This window comes from Panthera uncia, assembly GCF_023721935.1.
Source record: "Panthera uncia isolate 11264 chromosome B2 unlocalized genomic scaffold, Puncia_PCG_1.0 HiC_scaffold_25, whole genome shotgun sequence".
Taxonomy (NCBI): Eukaryota; Metazoa; Chordata; class Mammalia; order Carnivora; family Felidae; genus Panthera; species Panthera uncia.
This window is the reverse complement of record NW_026057581.1, coordinates 14,199,496-14,215,375: the sequence shown is the minus strand read 5'-3', so window position 1 is coordinate 14,215,375 and position 15,880 is coordinate 14,199,496. Positions and strand designations below refer to the sequence as shown.

Here is a 15,880-nt window from a genome sequence, read left to right as displayed (position 1 = left end):
TCCCAGCGGAGGACGTCTCATGATGGCTCTTCCCCTCCTGGAAACGAGCCCCATCACTGCCCGCTCTCGCAGCCGGAGCGCGAGCCACTGCTGCGGGGCGGAGAGGAATCCAGGTGGGATCCCAGACGAGGAAAACATCCTACATACAGAGAGGAAACAAACACGGCCGGCTCTCTTTAGGCCACGCCCTTCCTCGTTCTGCGCCTGCGCCTCTGCTGGCGCGCGGCCGTCTTCCCATCTGCACCTGCAGGGGGCGGCCTAAGTCGCGTCGCTCTTTCTTTGCGTCACGCGGCGCTTGCGCGTTGCTTCCGGGTCAGAGGCCGGACGGCCGGGCGCGCTGTGTGGGCCATGGTGCAGCTGCGGCCTCGCGCGTCCCGCGTCCCGGCGTCGGCGATGGTGGACGAGGGCCAGCCCGCCTCCGAGGAGGAGGAGGAGGCGGAGCACGGCCTGTTGCTCGGGCAGCCCAGCAGCGGCGCGGCCGCGGAGCCGCTGGAGGAAGACGACGAGGAAGGGGACGACGAGTTTGACGATGAGGCCCCGGAGGAGCTGACTTTCGCCAGCGCCCAGGCGGAAGCACGAGAGGAGGAGCGGCGGGTTCGGGAGTCGGTGCGCAGGTTCGGAGCCCGCAGCCGGCCGGGAGAAACCGCCCCCCCTACCCCCCCCCCCCCCCCCCCTCCCCCCCCGGCCCGCGCGTGTCGCCCCGCACTGACTTGTCACTCTTTCTCTCAGGGACAAAACGCTCCTGAAGGAGAAGAGGAAGCGACGCGAGGAGCTGTTCATCGAACAAAAGGTTAGAGGCTGGGGAGGCATCTCCGTTTCAAAGCCACCCCGGCCGGGGCAGAATTCCCATGTTTGGCAGGGAGAGTCGCTGAGATTTCTGGGGACAAGGCGCTCGTGCTCTTTGCTGTCCACCGATTGAAAATGGGAGTGGGAAGAGGCGGGAGTTTGAGATCGTGGGGTTCTCCCCCTTGTACCAGCTCACCGTGACGAGCCTGGTCGTTTAGTCTCGCGGAGGTCGTTTCTTTACCGGAAATTGGGTTGCTCAGGTACTTTGCAAAGTGAAGGCTGTACCTGGAGTATCTTTGCTTTGCTGTCTGACGTTTGGCAGATTGGCCACAGAGAGCCCGCTCAGAGGGACGTGACTTGACTGCGCTCATGGCAGAACAGTGACCTCTGGGGTGGAATACCGGGGCCAGCCTTCCCAGTCTTCGCTCAGTCTTCCCAAGAATGTGTTACAGGTTCTGAGCTTCGTGGGCCCACTCCTTCCACAGCGTAGGGATCGCAGGGGCAGGGAGGGTTCAGCCTGATTCATTTCTTGCTCTGGGTGTAAAGCTGTGTCCTTAGAGCCAGAAACTTGAGAAGCAGCCCAGGGTATGTCATGTATCTCACCTCTGATTAATTTTTAAATGTTTTAATTTAAGAAAAGGAAACTCCTTCCGGATAACATTCTCGAGAAGTTAACTACAGCCGGACAGACTAAGTAAGTAATAGATCCTGTTATATACGCCTTGCTTAGACACCTGTCTTTGGATGCTATACGGGTACACACGTTTGTTTGAATCCACATAATAATAAAGAGAATAAGACAGAAAGCTACACAGCAGGTGGTTGGATTTGGTGGGAAAGGTGGAGGGAATTAACTCCACTTTTCAGTCTTCTGCCACTTTTTAAAAAAAATTTGGATGTTTGAGAGAGCAAGCGGGGGAGGGGCAGAGAGAGAGAGAGGGAGGCGCAGAATCTGAAGCAGGCTCCAGGCTCCGAGCGGTCAGCACAGAGCCTGACGCGGGGCTCGAACCCACGGACCGCGAGATCGTGACCTGAGCCGAAGTCGGATGCACCACCCACGTGCCCCACCACTTTGTGTTCATTCCCACAGCAAACTCTAGCCTCCGAGTTACTGATTCCAGTGTGTTCAGTCAGGGGACGGTTGTGCTCCTGTCATTGTACTAAGGGCAGGGGAGACGTTGGTGAGTAAAATGATGTCTTGAACCGTATCAGCTAGTGGAGTAGCAGGCACATCCGCAGGCTCTGAGGCTCCTCTTGTCCCGTGCTTGCCTTGGCTGCTCCCCGGCTTCGGTTTCATTCCTCTCATTTAGCAGCTGTGCCCTGTGCCGAATGTGTAAAGGCCCGTGCAGTAGTTCTCGTCCTCCTCTAGCCCTTGAAATCAAACCTTAATAAATTTAGGCTGCTAGATATTCGGCAATTTTTTAATATTCTCCTGGCCTCTCCTGACTGCTTTGTTAAGTTCAGAAGTTTAGTCCTGTAGTTTTTTCTTTTTTTAATATTTATTAAGAGAGCGTGCAGACAGGGGAGGGGAGGGAGAGAGAGAATCTCAGGAGCCCAACCTGGGACTCAATCCCACGACCCTGGGATCATGACCTGAGCTGCTCGCTTAGTGGACACCACCCAGACACCCCTAAGTCCTGTATTTCTTGCCTAGGCCAGCGGTTCTCAAAATTTTCAGTAAAAGGCTTTTCCAAAGAGCTATTCAAGTTCTGTAAACACTACCAGTAAACACACCAACAGTTGTTACCTGGGGCACATTCCCCTTTCCTCTTTAAAAACCAAGCTCAGATGTCCTCGCTGCCTCCTTAGTGTAGCTTTTCCCCTGTGCTGGTGTTTCCACATGGGAGTCTCCTGTTGTGTTTTGTCAGTTCACATTGGTCTCTCGTTAAGACCACTACTCTTCCAGGCTAGTCCTGGTCTCCATCCTTGTCTTTCTGTCTGAACTGCTGGATTAACCCTTTGTGATTCCTCCAAGTAAAACGAGGCGGTCTTACCACCTTTTCACTTTGTATTTTGAATACTGTATTACAGAACTCGTTTTTCCTGAAGTCTTTCACTTTACTGTTACCCACATCGATCTGCTTCTGCTGAAGTTTGCTCATATGCTTTGAGATCTTCACTTCTGAGAAGATACTCCCTCCCTAGCGTATTACTAGTTTGGGAATTGGTAGCAGTGCCCTGGGGAGGGACTTTTGCTTTCCAAACCTGATTAACGATCCTGAGTAAAAACCGAGGATGGTGGTAATGAAAAGGAGAGATCTTCGTAAAAGCAGATGAAATTGTGTTAACCAGTGGAGTCATCTTTGCTATCTGCCTTACCAGTGTTTTTATTGTTCTTCCTTAGCATCAAGAAATCATCAGGAAAGTTGAAAGAAGGTATGAACTATTTTCATTTCAATAACTTCTCTTGTAAGTGTCAGGTACATTTGCAGATATTTGCAGCCAAATGTTTGGCCCCGAGAGAGTGTGGGAATAGGCCTGGCCAAGCGTAGCTTGGCCCGTTGTCTCTATTTCTTACAAATAAAGATTGCACCCAGATTGGTACTAGATTTAAAGTACAGTCCAGTAAATGTTCCTGCTTTGTTTTACATATATAAACTCAATTTTTTAGCGAATCTGCAGAAGGAAAATGAAGACTGTGACAAAGGAAGTGATTCCAAGAAAGCTAAAGTACAAAAAGTACAGTTTGTCGGGTAAGGAGGGTCTTTCTTCTTTTCAGAGAATGTAAAGCTGACCTGAGAGAGAATATTGGCTTGTGGGGGGAAATAGTTTCATTATAGTAGTTTCAGATTACCTCCTCTATGGGAAAACCAGTTCTGATATTTACGTAAAAATAAGACCTCTGCCTCCTAAAATGGAAACGTTAGTCTATTTGTATGTAGTAAAATAGCCCAGTGATGTCATTTTATTCACGATCTGCACATACAGAAAATTAGGATTTGGGGTTTTTAAAAATTTTTTCTTTTTTTTAATGTTTGTTTATTTTTGAGAGAGACAGAGACAGAATGTGAGTGGGTTAGGGGAAGAGAGAGAGGGAGACACAGCATCCGAAGCAGGCTCCAGGCTCTGAGCCATCAGCACAGAGCCCTACGTGGGGCTCGAACTCATGAGCTGTGAGATCATGACCCGAGCCAAAGCCAGACGCTTAACCAACTGAGCCACCCAGGCACCCCTTTTCACTTTAAGTAGCTAACAAAACTTTTTATTTTCAAACTCAGCATGTTATCAGATTTGCTCATTTTGACCTTTTGTGTTTGTCACCAGCCAGAATAAAAGCTACTTGGCTCTAAGGCTAAAAGATCAAGATCTGAGAGATTCAAGACAGCAAGCAGCAAAAGCCTTTATACAGAATTCTTTATATGGTCCAGGAACCAACAGAACTACTGGTAATTTCTTTACAGACTGTCTCTCTCACTTTTTACTGCAAATTAAACAAAGAAGTGATAGATAATTCTCTTTTCTAGTAAATAAGTTCCTGTCTCTTGAAAATAAGAGGTTACCAGTGAAAAAGGCTGCAGCCCAGTTTCTGAATAATGCTTGGGGTAAGATCCAGCTCCGCTCCCTCAGCTTTTTATATATCGCACACTTTCTTTTAAGGAGGTAGTAAATACTTAAATAATCGTGAGATACCCATTTTTTCCTTATAATGGCTTCTGTATTAATATCTTGAAGTTGCTTCTAAAACATAGATCAGCGTGGTATATCTACTGTACAATTTGATTAGTGTTTATATTCACAGAATCTTGAAAACTTTGGAATTGTTTCTTGCGAATTTCGTATCCAATATTCTTACTGTATAAAATTTTCTATTCTAGGAACTCAGAAAAAACAAAATGCCAAGAGGTTTAAAAGACGGTGGATGGTCAGAAAGATGAAAACTTCTAAGAAGTAAATCAAATGAAGTAAATGAAGGATGAGAACTTGTATGTATAGGACTCAGTTATTTGGTTTAGAAAATGCTCTTAAAAAGATCTAATAAATGATTTATAAAGAGTTTTGAAGGGTTACTGCAAAACTCGTAGGTCTGTTGGGGGAAGCACCCCATCACCTCTCATCCTTCAGGACAGTCCTGCCTCGTAGTTTGAGAATGACGTTGGAAGACAAACCGGTTCAAAAGATGGTTTCTCTTTTTTATGAGCGTTGGTGCATTTAATTGAAAGCTCGTCTTCCACCTGCGGTGTTGGGTGCACAGCAGGGCGAGAGAAGTGGGCCCTGGGGTGTTTTCAGCTGCAGCTCTCAGCTGCCTTGGTCTCGCAGAGGTTTTGGTGCTTTGAGGGGCGTTTGTTTCCCAGGCTATGGAACGGGAAGGAAGTAGCTGAAAGCTCAGTATTTCAGTGCAGTAAGTATTTCTTCTCGAGGAAGATGGAAGCCTCCGTGCAGAGTTCATTAGCCAGAGGATTTGGTGATCTTGGCTGAGTGTTACTTTTAACCAGGTTGGGCGGGTGTGCTTTGGTGGCAGGCCACGTGCCATCGTTCCTACTGTAGTTACAGAAACAGGAGCTGAACTGTCTGTTTTCTTGCGGCAGCACCCACAGCATCAGGTCTGACCCTACTCTAGGGCGGCCAGTAAGCTGAAGGCAGTCTTGCGTTGTAGAACTCAGATTTAGAGAATCGCTCTAATTCTGTATTAGAAGTGTGCGGGCACCTAATATATAAATTCAATTGACACTCTAGTATCTGTAATAGTAAATTTTTAATGGCTGGTTAATTATATCACTACATTTTTATTGCAATATAGTACTCATTTAAGCACTTAAAAATGGAAGGTGTACAAAGATTAAATTAAGACACGGTAAATTGACTAAATATTTGGTTTTTATATAAATAAAGGTCATAACCACACTGTTGACATGTAATACTGTTATAATACAACAGTTAAACTTGTGAGTCTACAACAGAAGTTGTCTGTAGTTAAACAGGAAACAAAGTTGAAAAAGACCATGTTAAAACAAAACTACTGGGACTAACAGGTCGGGATTGTAAGTAGCAACAAACATATTCACTCAGCTCCTGAGTATTTCAAGTTTTACAGTACACATTAAAAATGATTTCTTCCATCAACACTATAAATTCAAACTGTCGGATGTTTATGCGTTTTGCAAGTTACACTGATTGAATGCTTATATGGGAGCGGGGGTCGGAGCATCTCCCAAATTGAAGTTTACATCACCCACATGCTAACACAAACACAACTGGTTCCGTTTCCTTCCCCCCTCTCCCCCAAACAAAGGCGGCAGGATTTTTTGGTTTCTTTTAGGCAATTGTCTTAAAGGATTTGTGATGATCAATTTGAACGTCTGAAATTCAGTAATATTGAACTCTTAGACAACTAAGAGGTTAAAGATGGAAAATAATTTCTCCTAACACCAAGTTAGAAAATCATTTGCATCATGCTGTAAACTAGGAAGCAATGTGAAGCGACAAAAACCTGTCCCCAGTACATAATTAAAAAATCTAAATTTCAAATCAGCAGAGCTGGTCTACTTCCAGGTTGACTATATGCCACAATGTACACGTGAGCTCCTCAAATGCATAGCTAGTGTAGGTAGTCTTCCACTGTGGCAAACGCACAGGATCCGATTCCTGACCGAGCCATCAGTCCTAGACATTGTGTGGCCTGGCCCATTGCTAGGGCGAGTGGAGGTTGCTTTGGCAGATTGTGGGTTTCTGAGGAAAAATGAGTAAAAACGGAAACAGCAATTAGCAAGACATTTCCCAAAAACTTCTCAATGGGGAAAATACTGCATTACTTGAAAACTTACCCCTGGCCTATACTGTTCTTAATTACCTCACTAGCATCGGTCATTTCTAAGCCAGTCATTAACGTCTTTGGCCCTGCTGCTCGGACTAGGTGCTGTGGGTACTGAGTATTCGACTCTGAAGGAAAATTCTTGCAGAATTCGACACTTAAAAACTTCCACATTAACTATGATGGGAAAGAGGTCCGGTCTTACCTGATATTTACAGTGGGGAGTAAGGACTATTTAGTATTTCTCTTCGCCTTAAGTCACTTGACCTAACAGGAAAAGGCCTCAGGCTTAAAGTAAAAGTTTCACCGATAAACGCCTCCCCTTCTGGGGATAGAACCCACCAGAGGCTAATTGTCTCCAAGGCATATTGGTGGATGTTGTTTGGGCTCCTAGGGAGCAAATGGTGCCGGTGGCCGTGAGGCAAGACAAAAGCAAAACCACCCTACGACGCTGGAGGGAGTTGACTTACGGTTGGTAGATAAAATACGTTTTAAATGGCCGATAAATTTGTTCTCCGTGTCCTACATACCAGAAGTCTGCAAGACTTCAAGTTCTGTGCCAGAAATGAAAAAATGAACTACTGGTGAAACTGGCCAAGTTCCTAGTGATCTCTCCCTGGGTGGAGAAGTCCAAGTTTCAAGTTGATTAGATTCCCAATTAATAAAATCACTCCTCAGTCCTTTCTAGGCATAGTGGACAACGAAGGGCAAAGACCATGATACTGGCAGGTAAGGCCACACTCCATACTATCCTATTTTTGTTATTTCATAGGGAGAGAGCATGCACGTGAGTGGGGGAGGGGGCAGAGGCAGAGAGAGAGGATCTGAAGCAGGCGCCACGCTCAGCCCAGAGCCCGACACAGGGCACGACCCCACGACCCTGGGATCATGACCTGAGCTGAAATCAAGAAGTTGGACGCTCAAACGACTGAGCCACCAGGTGCCCCAATTTAATTCTACTTTTGATTCCAAGGTTACAATGGGGTGGGAGAAAGTTCCATAAGGAATGACCCCAAAAAATAAAGGAAGCAGATACAGGATTTAAAGGTACAAAAGAACACAAAATAGGATCAAGAATTGAAGAATGGAAGTCTGTAAGAAAAGGTACACAGATCAGTGAGAAAGTATGGTTTGAAAAGTGGTCTGTGGGTTAGGATTAATAAAGTCCTGGCTATTCTTCGGTGAGACACTGTTTAGCTAAACTTTGATGGTGATACAGTTTTTGCCAGCTCTAAGCAGGACGGACTTTATAGTTCTGTCTTGAGTCCAGAACAATTTAAGTTTTACACAAAATCAACATGAAAAGGAATAAAAAATGGAAAAGGAAGCTTTTTTTTTTTCAAAAATGTCTGATGGTTCACAGGGAAGTAACCTTGCTGGAAGATAAGCATCAGGAAACGTGGTTATAAGCATCTTTAAATTCTTTTGGGATCTGCAACTGACAAGAACTAACATACAATTAATATGTAACAACTTTAAGCACTAATTACAGATTTATAAATATTCACATATTCATCTACAGCGATTTATATTAATAAGCCTGTCATTAATTTTGCAGGAATCCTATGAATATAAATTTAAGTACTAGGTACAGCTGAACCTATCTACTAGGTAGCACAGTGAGAGTACACACATCTTTAATGGCCCTACAAAATTTCATATTTAATCACTAAATTACCTTAAAGAACTCGACATAAAAAACTATTCTAAGAAAACTGGTTACTTCAAAAATTCTTCACGAATCTGATCCTTAAATATGAAGGCTGTAATTTCAAAAAGACCATTACAGTAAACCACGATTTGCCCTACAATCTCAGCATTACTACTGAGTTCTGTTTTTACCAATAGAGCTAAGTGGATTTCATATAACCAGAGAATACAACACATTAACCAGAGAAAATTCACGTGATTATATACAAATTCTAAATTTATAGAAACCCCACCAAAGACTTTTTTTTTCTTACCGTTATTGCAACCCCCCCCCCCCCCCGTTCTACTTTAACACAAAGAATTCACAGTTCACCCCTGAGAAACACCAGTTTGAACTACACAGACCCGCTTCCAGCTGCGGTTTTTGATACGGTACAGGGATGTAGACGGCTCTTCCCTTCGGGTTTTCTTCACCTCCAGCTTTATTGTAAGAATCCAGAACACAACACGTGTCACATACCAGATCTGTGTCTGTCAAGGGCTCCTGTTCTTGGCAGGGCTTCCCGCCAGCAGCGGTTAAGTTTTAGGGGAGTCAAAAGTTACACGCAAATTTTTGTGCTGGGGGGTTGGTGTCCCAACCCCCACTCGGTTCGAGCGTCAACTGTAATGAACTTTGTAAGAGCAGATAAGGCTCATGTAGGAACACTTGCTCCCTTCACATTCTAGCCATACGGTCCCTGGCCCGCTGCAGGTCTCCCTGCTCTTTGTGGCAATGCTCTCGCGCACCTGAAATGGTGTGAAACGTGTTGCTAAAAGCTCCCTAACAGGGCCGAGCAGGAGTGGGAGCCTCATTTTACCTGCGGATTTAGCCTGTAAAGTCAGGTCAAAAGCCACTCTTCTTTAAGTTACTTGTGAAAAGAATCTCCGAGAGAAGATCATAGTTTCACGTAAACCGCCCTGTACGGTTTATATATAAATGCACGGAATGTTATAGCATTCACAGAAAAAGTATTTGTTTGGGACATGAGTCCTGTAAGCATACTCTGTAATGAGTTGCTTACAGGGACAGCAACCGACCAGGGGAACGGCAAACCGGTCTCCCTCCGTGCTCCCCTCTAGCGACGTCTCACTACCGAAACTGCTGCTCTCTTTCCCCCCCCTCGCTTTTTACCTGGTAAGGGCATAATACGGCTGAATATGCTGGACTTTCATGCAAATACGGTGCTACTCCAAGGGCTGGTGCTGGCAGGGCAGTCACACGTCACCCGGAAGTCCCTCGTGTCCGTATCTCAAGCACAGCGGAAGCTGTGGTATGTGCGGCTCAGCCCAAAAACGCTTACACGACATGCACACAAAGACTTCCATTTTCCAGACTTCCCGGGGTATGATCTCAATATACCGTTGTGGTTTTTTTTTTTATTATTCTGTTTGAATCCATTTAATTTTGGAATTGAGATGGTGGAGGGGAAGGTTTCTATATTTTGAAATAATTTTACCTTTTTTAAAATGTAGAAATGGTTTCTACATTAAGATTTTACCAAAATACGAATCCCGTCTCAAATATGCAGACACTCTGGCTGAAGTGCCGCTTCACTCACCTAGTATTGCACTGTTAAGGGCTGAGCACACAGGTTCTCTCTGAATCGGGTCAAGCTGATTTCCAACCGGGCTGTTCCAAGGATCCGAGTAAGCGAGTAAACTGAATGCGTCCTGTTGAAAACACAGCAGTTTGGTTTTTCATTCAAACGCTTCAGCTACTGTCCTCCCCACGGCTACAAAGTTGAGAGACAAAATACACAGCTTTCCGGCACAAGACTACGGTAACACTCAAACCCATTTACCCCAATGATTATGAGGCTATATATGTTTTTTTAACAAGATGATACAACAAAGCCTAATGGGTCTTCCTTCTTCTTTACTGTAAACAGCCAATCCGAATCTGAATCTTCCCCCATCCCTACAACACATACACAACGGCAAAATTAAATTCTGGTGGAACGGGCTAATTAAAGAGGAAGACAAAAACATTCAGATGCTCTATAATTTATCACCACTGGTATGAATCTGACATTAAAAGGACAGAGCCTATTCATTTTCTTAAACAGATGTGGGGACGAGCTCCATCTCCCTGGATGTCATTTTCTCAAACTCGGGACCAACAAGGTAAACTGGCTGCCCTTCAGGAACATTCGGTAGCGCCAACCATCCTCGAGCCACCCTTCCGAAAGGGACGGCCACGCGGTCTTCTCAGTCAGTGACTCTCGGTCAGTAAGCACTAACCGCTCCAGGACACTGGCAGCGTCCGTTCGTTCTAACCTCTCGGTACCGGAGGTCGTCCTCTCCTGCCCGAAGTCAAGGCCCTAATCCGGGGCGGTGTTCCCGAGAGAGGCGAATGACAGGACGCCTTCCCGGTTCAGAAGGCCTACGTAGGACAGTGCTCAGGAAAGCGTCAACGAATTCGGTCAGTGCCACTTTCAAAATGCGGATTACGGACACGTGGGAGACTGGACTTTCTGAAGGAAAGGGTCCCAGGGCCGGCCGCCCGGACGTCCCTCCGCTCAACTCACCGCTGCTCAGAGCGGCCGCGGAGGCCGGGGGAGGGCTGTCCACGCAGCCGGAGCCGCGCGGCCTGGGGCTACCGGGCGGGGAATACACGTGCCTCTCAAAGAAAACGCGTGCGGCTCGACCACGGTCTTCCTTCCGCTGCTGAATATTTCACAGGTGGTGGGCGGCTCGCCCCGGTTTTTATAATGAAAGGTCTCTGAAAGGAAAATTTCTTTCTTACGCTATTTTGAGTCCCCTGCAGCTACTCACAGACGCTGGGAACAGGGAAGCAGCTTCACACACCCGCCCATCACAGGACCTGCTTCCTCCAGTGCATCGCACAGGGCCACTCCGTTCTACTTCCTGGCTCCCCCACCCCCGCCATCTGAATTTACTGATGGAAAGAGTATTAACGTCCTGTATCCTGGGAAGCTAACTCTAGTCACGGATCTTCGCTCAAGACTTAACTGACCCCACAGCCACCTAGTGAGGTACCATCCCCATGCCACAGAAAGTTAGCTGAAGTACACCGAAGAAGCGTTCAAGGAACAACTGGCACCTAACCACCTCTAAGCACAAAACTGTCCTCTCGGGTCTATACATCTGGACACGCAACCGAAAACGAGAAAGGTTGCGGTCCCAGATCTCAAGGCAGACCGTTCTTCTGTTAACACCTTCTTCTAGTATTTCACCAAAACCTCATGGAAAAAAACAGATAATGATGGTAATAATTTATCGTGCACTAATACCCGGTGAAGCAATGTTTCGAGCCCTAACGTGGAGAATCTCATTTTATCCTCACAATAACCTTAGGAGACGGATACTGTTATGCCCATCTTACAGAGAAGCAAACTGAGGCAGTGAGAGCTTAAGGGCACACAGTTAGTACAGAACCTCTTTTAGTAAGATGCAGCTTCTTTTAACTGCCAATCTAAATATCAAGATGAAGAAAGGCTAAAATTTAGCTCCAATATTTTCAAAACAATGGAGTATTATTGCACACAGCTGCCAGACCCTGAGGACACAGAGAGCAATCACCAGGGCCTAGTCATTGTGCCAAGAACCCACGCGGTCTTACGGCGAAGTCAGACATGTAAATAAACAATGGACAGGGTACTGCTTATGAACATGCAGTATTTTGTGTCACGTGTCACAGTCCCAGAGAGACCCAAAGTACGTGGAAACAGGCTGAGAGAAAGAAAGGCACGGACGGAGCCAGAGGTAAGGGGGGTTAGATCCTAAAATGTCCCCAAAGGCTTAAATTTTTTTTTTTCCAATACGACAATGGAGTTTTAAATGGAGGACTGATGTGGGTTAAGACTTGACTTCAGCAGGATCCCACCGCAGCACAATGGAACAGGCTTGGAAGTCAGGTGAAGCTATAAGCAAGAAAACTAATAAAACCTTAAAAGAAGAAGAAGAAGAAAAAAAAAGGCTTATGCCACCAGGTTCCCTGAATATCTACAACTTTTCCTTTTCAAAGGGAGTGAAATCAGGGCAGCAACATTAATGTTTTAAATCCTGCAGTAAAACCTAATTGATGGTGATGACCAAAGAAATGCAAACAAGCGATTTTAAGGTCTGAGCTTGAAGTCACTAAAGCAGACTAACACAGGAGTACGTCCGGCACTTTCCTTTACTACTGCTGTAAGCTGGGGGAAGGTTTCTGGAAAACAGTATAGCAATATATAGGAAAAGCCACGATAATCCCAAGCTTTGACTCAATCATTCTCTTTCCAGGACTCTATCCCGTGTTGTAACTTTAAGGAACAAAGACGCATGTATAAAGGCATTCACTAAAGCATCTGAATAAAAGCAAAAAATTGAATAAAGCAACGCTTAAATGAACTGACACAGCAACTCAAGAGAGTAGCGTGTAGCCATTTGAAAAGAACTAATGCACAGAAACTGGGAGTACATTTTTAGGACAATGACAACACCACAAAATGGTATACTTACTACGTGAAATATACACACGGGGGATTTAAGGCACAAAACTAAAACTCTGAGGCGTGGGATCGTGGGTTACTTTTCACTTAAACAGATCTCAGTGGGAATAACTTCTGAGGCAAACGTGACATCATTCAGGTAGGATTCTCAAACTGTACTTGTAGTTGGCTTAAAATCTGCAGCAGTTTCTAAACAGGGCTGGTCTTAAGTGGTTCTGTTTTGGCTTCAACTGCCAGCCGGGGCTGCTCCTTCGTGTGCGACTCCACGGTCCCTCCGGCCAGAGCCTCAGGACGCAGCTCCGGAACAAACTCAGGTAGCTGTCTGACAAGCCACTGGCAGGCGTAGGGAGGCGAGGAACAGAGAACAGGAGAAGAGGAAAGGAAGACAGAGAACTGGGAAAGGTCAAGGCAAACGGGCGCTGCAGGACGCCCTGCCCCTCCCACCCATTTGTACCGCACACGGGCCACCCCAGGCTCTGCACGAGGCCTGCTCCCCAGGACCCTGGGAAGCAGAATACAGGAAAGCATTTAGGGAACTCTTAGCTTCACATTTAAAGGAATCTTTCTCTCTACAGATGCCTGTGTGATTCAAATGCTTACGCGGATCCACACAAAATTAAAGATAAAAATCACCCACTACAATCACACGTGCCCTGAAATGAAAAATGAAAGGGGATAATTTCTAAACCTTCTCAACGATGACAAAAAAAAACCACCTCTTCATGTTGTCCTCAAACCCTCCAGCTGTTCTTCGGGGACTTGTAACTTGGATCAGTCAGTCATCTTGTCCCCACGTGGATCAAGATAAGTTTGGGGAATGGGAAGGAAGGAGTTCAGAATATTAAGAAAGTCTCTTAAAGTAGTAGTTGGCATGTGCTTAGAAGTCAGAAGTGCAAAATCAAAGCCATCCACACTCTTTAGATGAGGAAGATGAATTACATCTTCACATAATTCAATATATAATCAAGGACTATCTTTGAGAAGAGGCCACATCAATGCCATTTTCTCAGCTTATGCACATCAGCATCAAAGACAGTAAGCTGATTAAGTGAAATCTTACATTCTGAAAGGCACTACATAAATCACATTCCTTCATCATGCACAATTAGCATAAAGTTTTAACAAGAAAACAGTCAAGATGACCTAGCGTAAAAAAGCACGTGAATTCTTAGAAACATTCCGTATCCCCAAATATCCCCTAAAACAGCAGTTCTCAAAGTACAGTCCAGAAACACTGGGTTCAATCTAAGATCCTTGCAGGAGGTCCCGGAACGTCAACGCTGTTTTCGTAATAAAACTGAGAAAACCCTCTCTCGCCTCACCCTCACTCTCATTCCCTCCCGGCCACACAGCGGGGTTTCCAGGGGCCACGGGGCCGGTGACAGTGACAGCACAGCACATCGAGTGCACAGGTAGGGACGAGAATCCAACTTCCCCTCCATTAAGCCTGGCAAATGTAAAGCGATGCCATTCTTCGGATGTTTCTGGAAGTTATTTTTCGTAAAAATATTCAACGGATCCAGGATTATTGGTCAGGAGATTAATCATTTGTTTTAATTTCTAGTATGGTAAATATCAATAAACAGAACCCATATAAACAAAACTCTTAATAAACATTCATGAATAGCGAGGTGCCATGCGCACTGGATATATTTAAAGGGGGAGGAGTTAGGTAAAGACCTAGTCTGACCTCAAGGAATTCTGCACCTTACAGGGCAAACGTGGGCAGCCATATTCCTAATATATCAGTGTCTGGCTTTAATTTATTGTTTTTTTTTTTTTTTTTTTAACGTTTATTTATTTTTGAGACAGAGAGAGACAGAGCATGAACGGGGGAGGGGCAGAGAGAGAGGGAGACACAGAATCGGAAGCAGGCTCCAGGCTCTGAGCCATCAGCCCCTGATGGGGGGCTCGAACTCACGGACTGTGAGATCGTGAGCTGAGCTGAAGTCGGCCGCTTAACCGACTGAGCCACCCAGGCGCCCCTATTGTTGTTTTTTTTAAACTTCAGTATAATTAACACACGGCATTAGAATAGTTTCAGGTGCACAATATGGTGATTCAACAATTCTACACATTACCCAGTGCTCCTCACAAGTGCGCTCCTTGATCCCCATCACCTGTTTCACCCATTCCCCAGCCCCCTCCCCTCTGGCAACCAGCAGTGTGTGTTCTCTAGAGTTAAGAGTCTTTTTCTGGTCAGTTTTCTTTATTTCTTAAATTCCACCTATGTGTGAAATCGTGTGGTATTTGTCTTTCTCCAACTTATTTCACTTAGCAGAATACGAAGTCCATCCATGTTGTCACAAATGCCAAGATTTCGTTCTTTTTTATGGCTGAGTAACATTCGTGTGTGTGTGTGTGTGTGTGTGTGTGTGTGTGTGTGTGTGTGTGTGTCTCTCTCTCTCTCTCTCTCTCTCTCTCTCTCTCTCCCACTTCTTTATCCATTCACCGGTCGGTGGACACTTGGGCTGCTTCCCTAATTTGGCTGTTGTAGACAATGCTGCTGCTATAAACACAGGGGTGCATGGATCTTTTAGAATTACTGTTTTCATATTCTTTGGGTAAATACCCAGGAGTGGAATTACTGAATCATATGGTAATTCTATTTTTAATTTTTTGGGAGATCTCCAAACCGTTTTCACAGTGGCTGCACCAGTTTGCGGTCCCACCAAGCGATTTGACATTTTAAATGAAAAACTGTTTAAATTACATATTCCACCAATTTTATTTAGCATAAAAATCATAATTAACTACTTTTTTTTTTTTTTGGATAGCTCAGGGTCGCCACCAGAAACCGCAGTTGTGAGATCCAGCGGGTGAAGTACCGCGTAGAGCAAATACACCGCGGCTCCCGTCGCAGCCCCCGACGCTACAAGACCGCACGCCGTAACTGGCGATGTACGTGGGTGGCTCCTTCACCCACCATCCTAGGCTGAGCAGGTGGTGTTCCGTCTACACAGGCACCGTACGGAGGCTCCGGTGCAGGTAGCCGTTTGAGTTTTGGCTGCTTTTAGGCCGCGTTTGGTGCTGCTAGGTGGTGCTGACTGTGGCGCTGAGGCTCAGTTTGGGTCAGGAAGGGCTGGCAGAAGCCTTGCTCCTGCCACTGCACCCCAGCATCGGTCTCAGGGCCACAGCACACGCGTCTCTCCTCTTAAACACGCAGGAGAAAATGTTGCTAACGAATCACCTTTGAGCCCAA

At 45.7% G+C, this 15,880-nt stretch overlaps 2 protein-coding genes across 2 annotated transcripts in view; one reads left to right on the top strand and one right to left on the bottom strand.

The window, feature by feature from the left end:
- The first annotated feature begins 292 nt into the window (after positions 1-292).
- Positions 293-4,779, top strand: NOL7 (nucleolar protein 7). The gene is made up of 8 exons (XM_049655027.1): positions 293-614; positions 730-790; positions 1,422-1,480; positions 3,131-3,162; positions 3,398-3,479; positions 4,051-4,172; positions 4,251-4,328; positions 4,602-4,779. Exons 1-8 carry the CDS (start codon positions 349-351, stop codon positions 4,676-4,678), a joined length of 777 nt encoding a protein of 258 aa, XP_049510984.1. The 5' UTR covers positions 293-348; the 3' UTR covers positions 4,679-4,779.
- Positions 4,780-5,460: 681 nt separating this feature from the next.
- The window catches only part of RANBP9 (RAN binding protein 9), an 89,697-nt gene continuing 79,277 nt past the window's right edge, over positions 5,461-15,880 (bottom strand). The window contains exons 13-14 of the mRNA XM_049655021.1: positions 9,784-9,895; positions 5,461-6,453 (exon numbers count right to left, since the gene is read on the bottom strand). Of these exons, the coding sequence (XP_049510978.1) occupies positions 6,323-6,453; positions 9,784-9,895 (243 nt within the window). The 3' untranslated portion in view covers positions 5,461-6,322. The remainder of the gene's footprint in view (positions 6,454-9,783; positions 9,896-15,880) is intronic.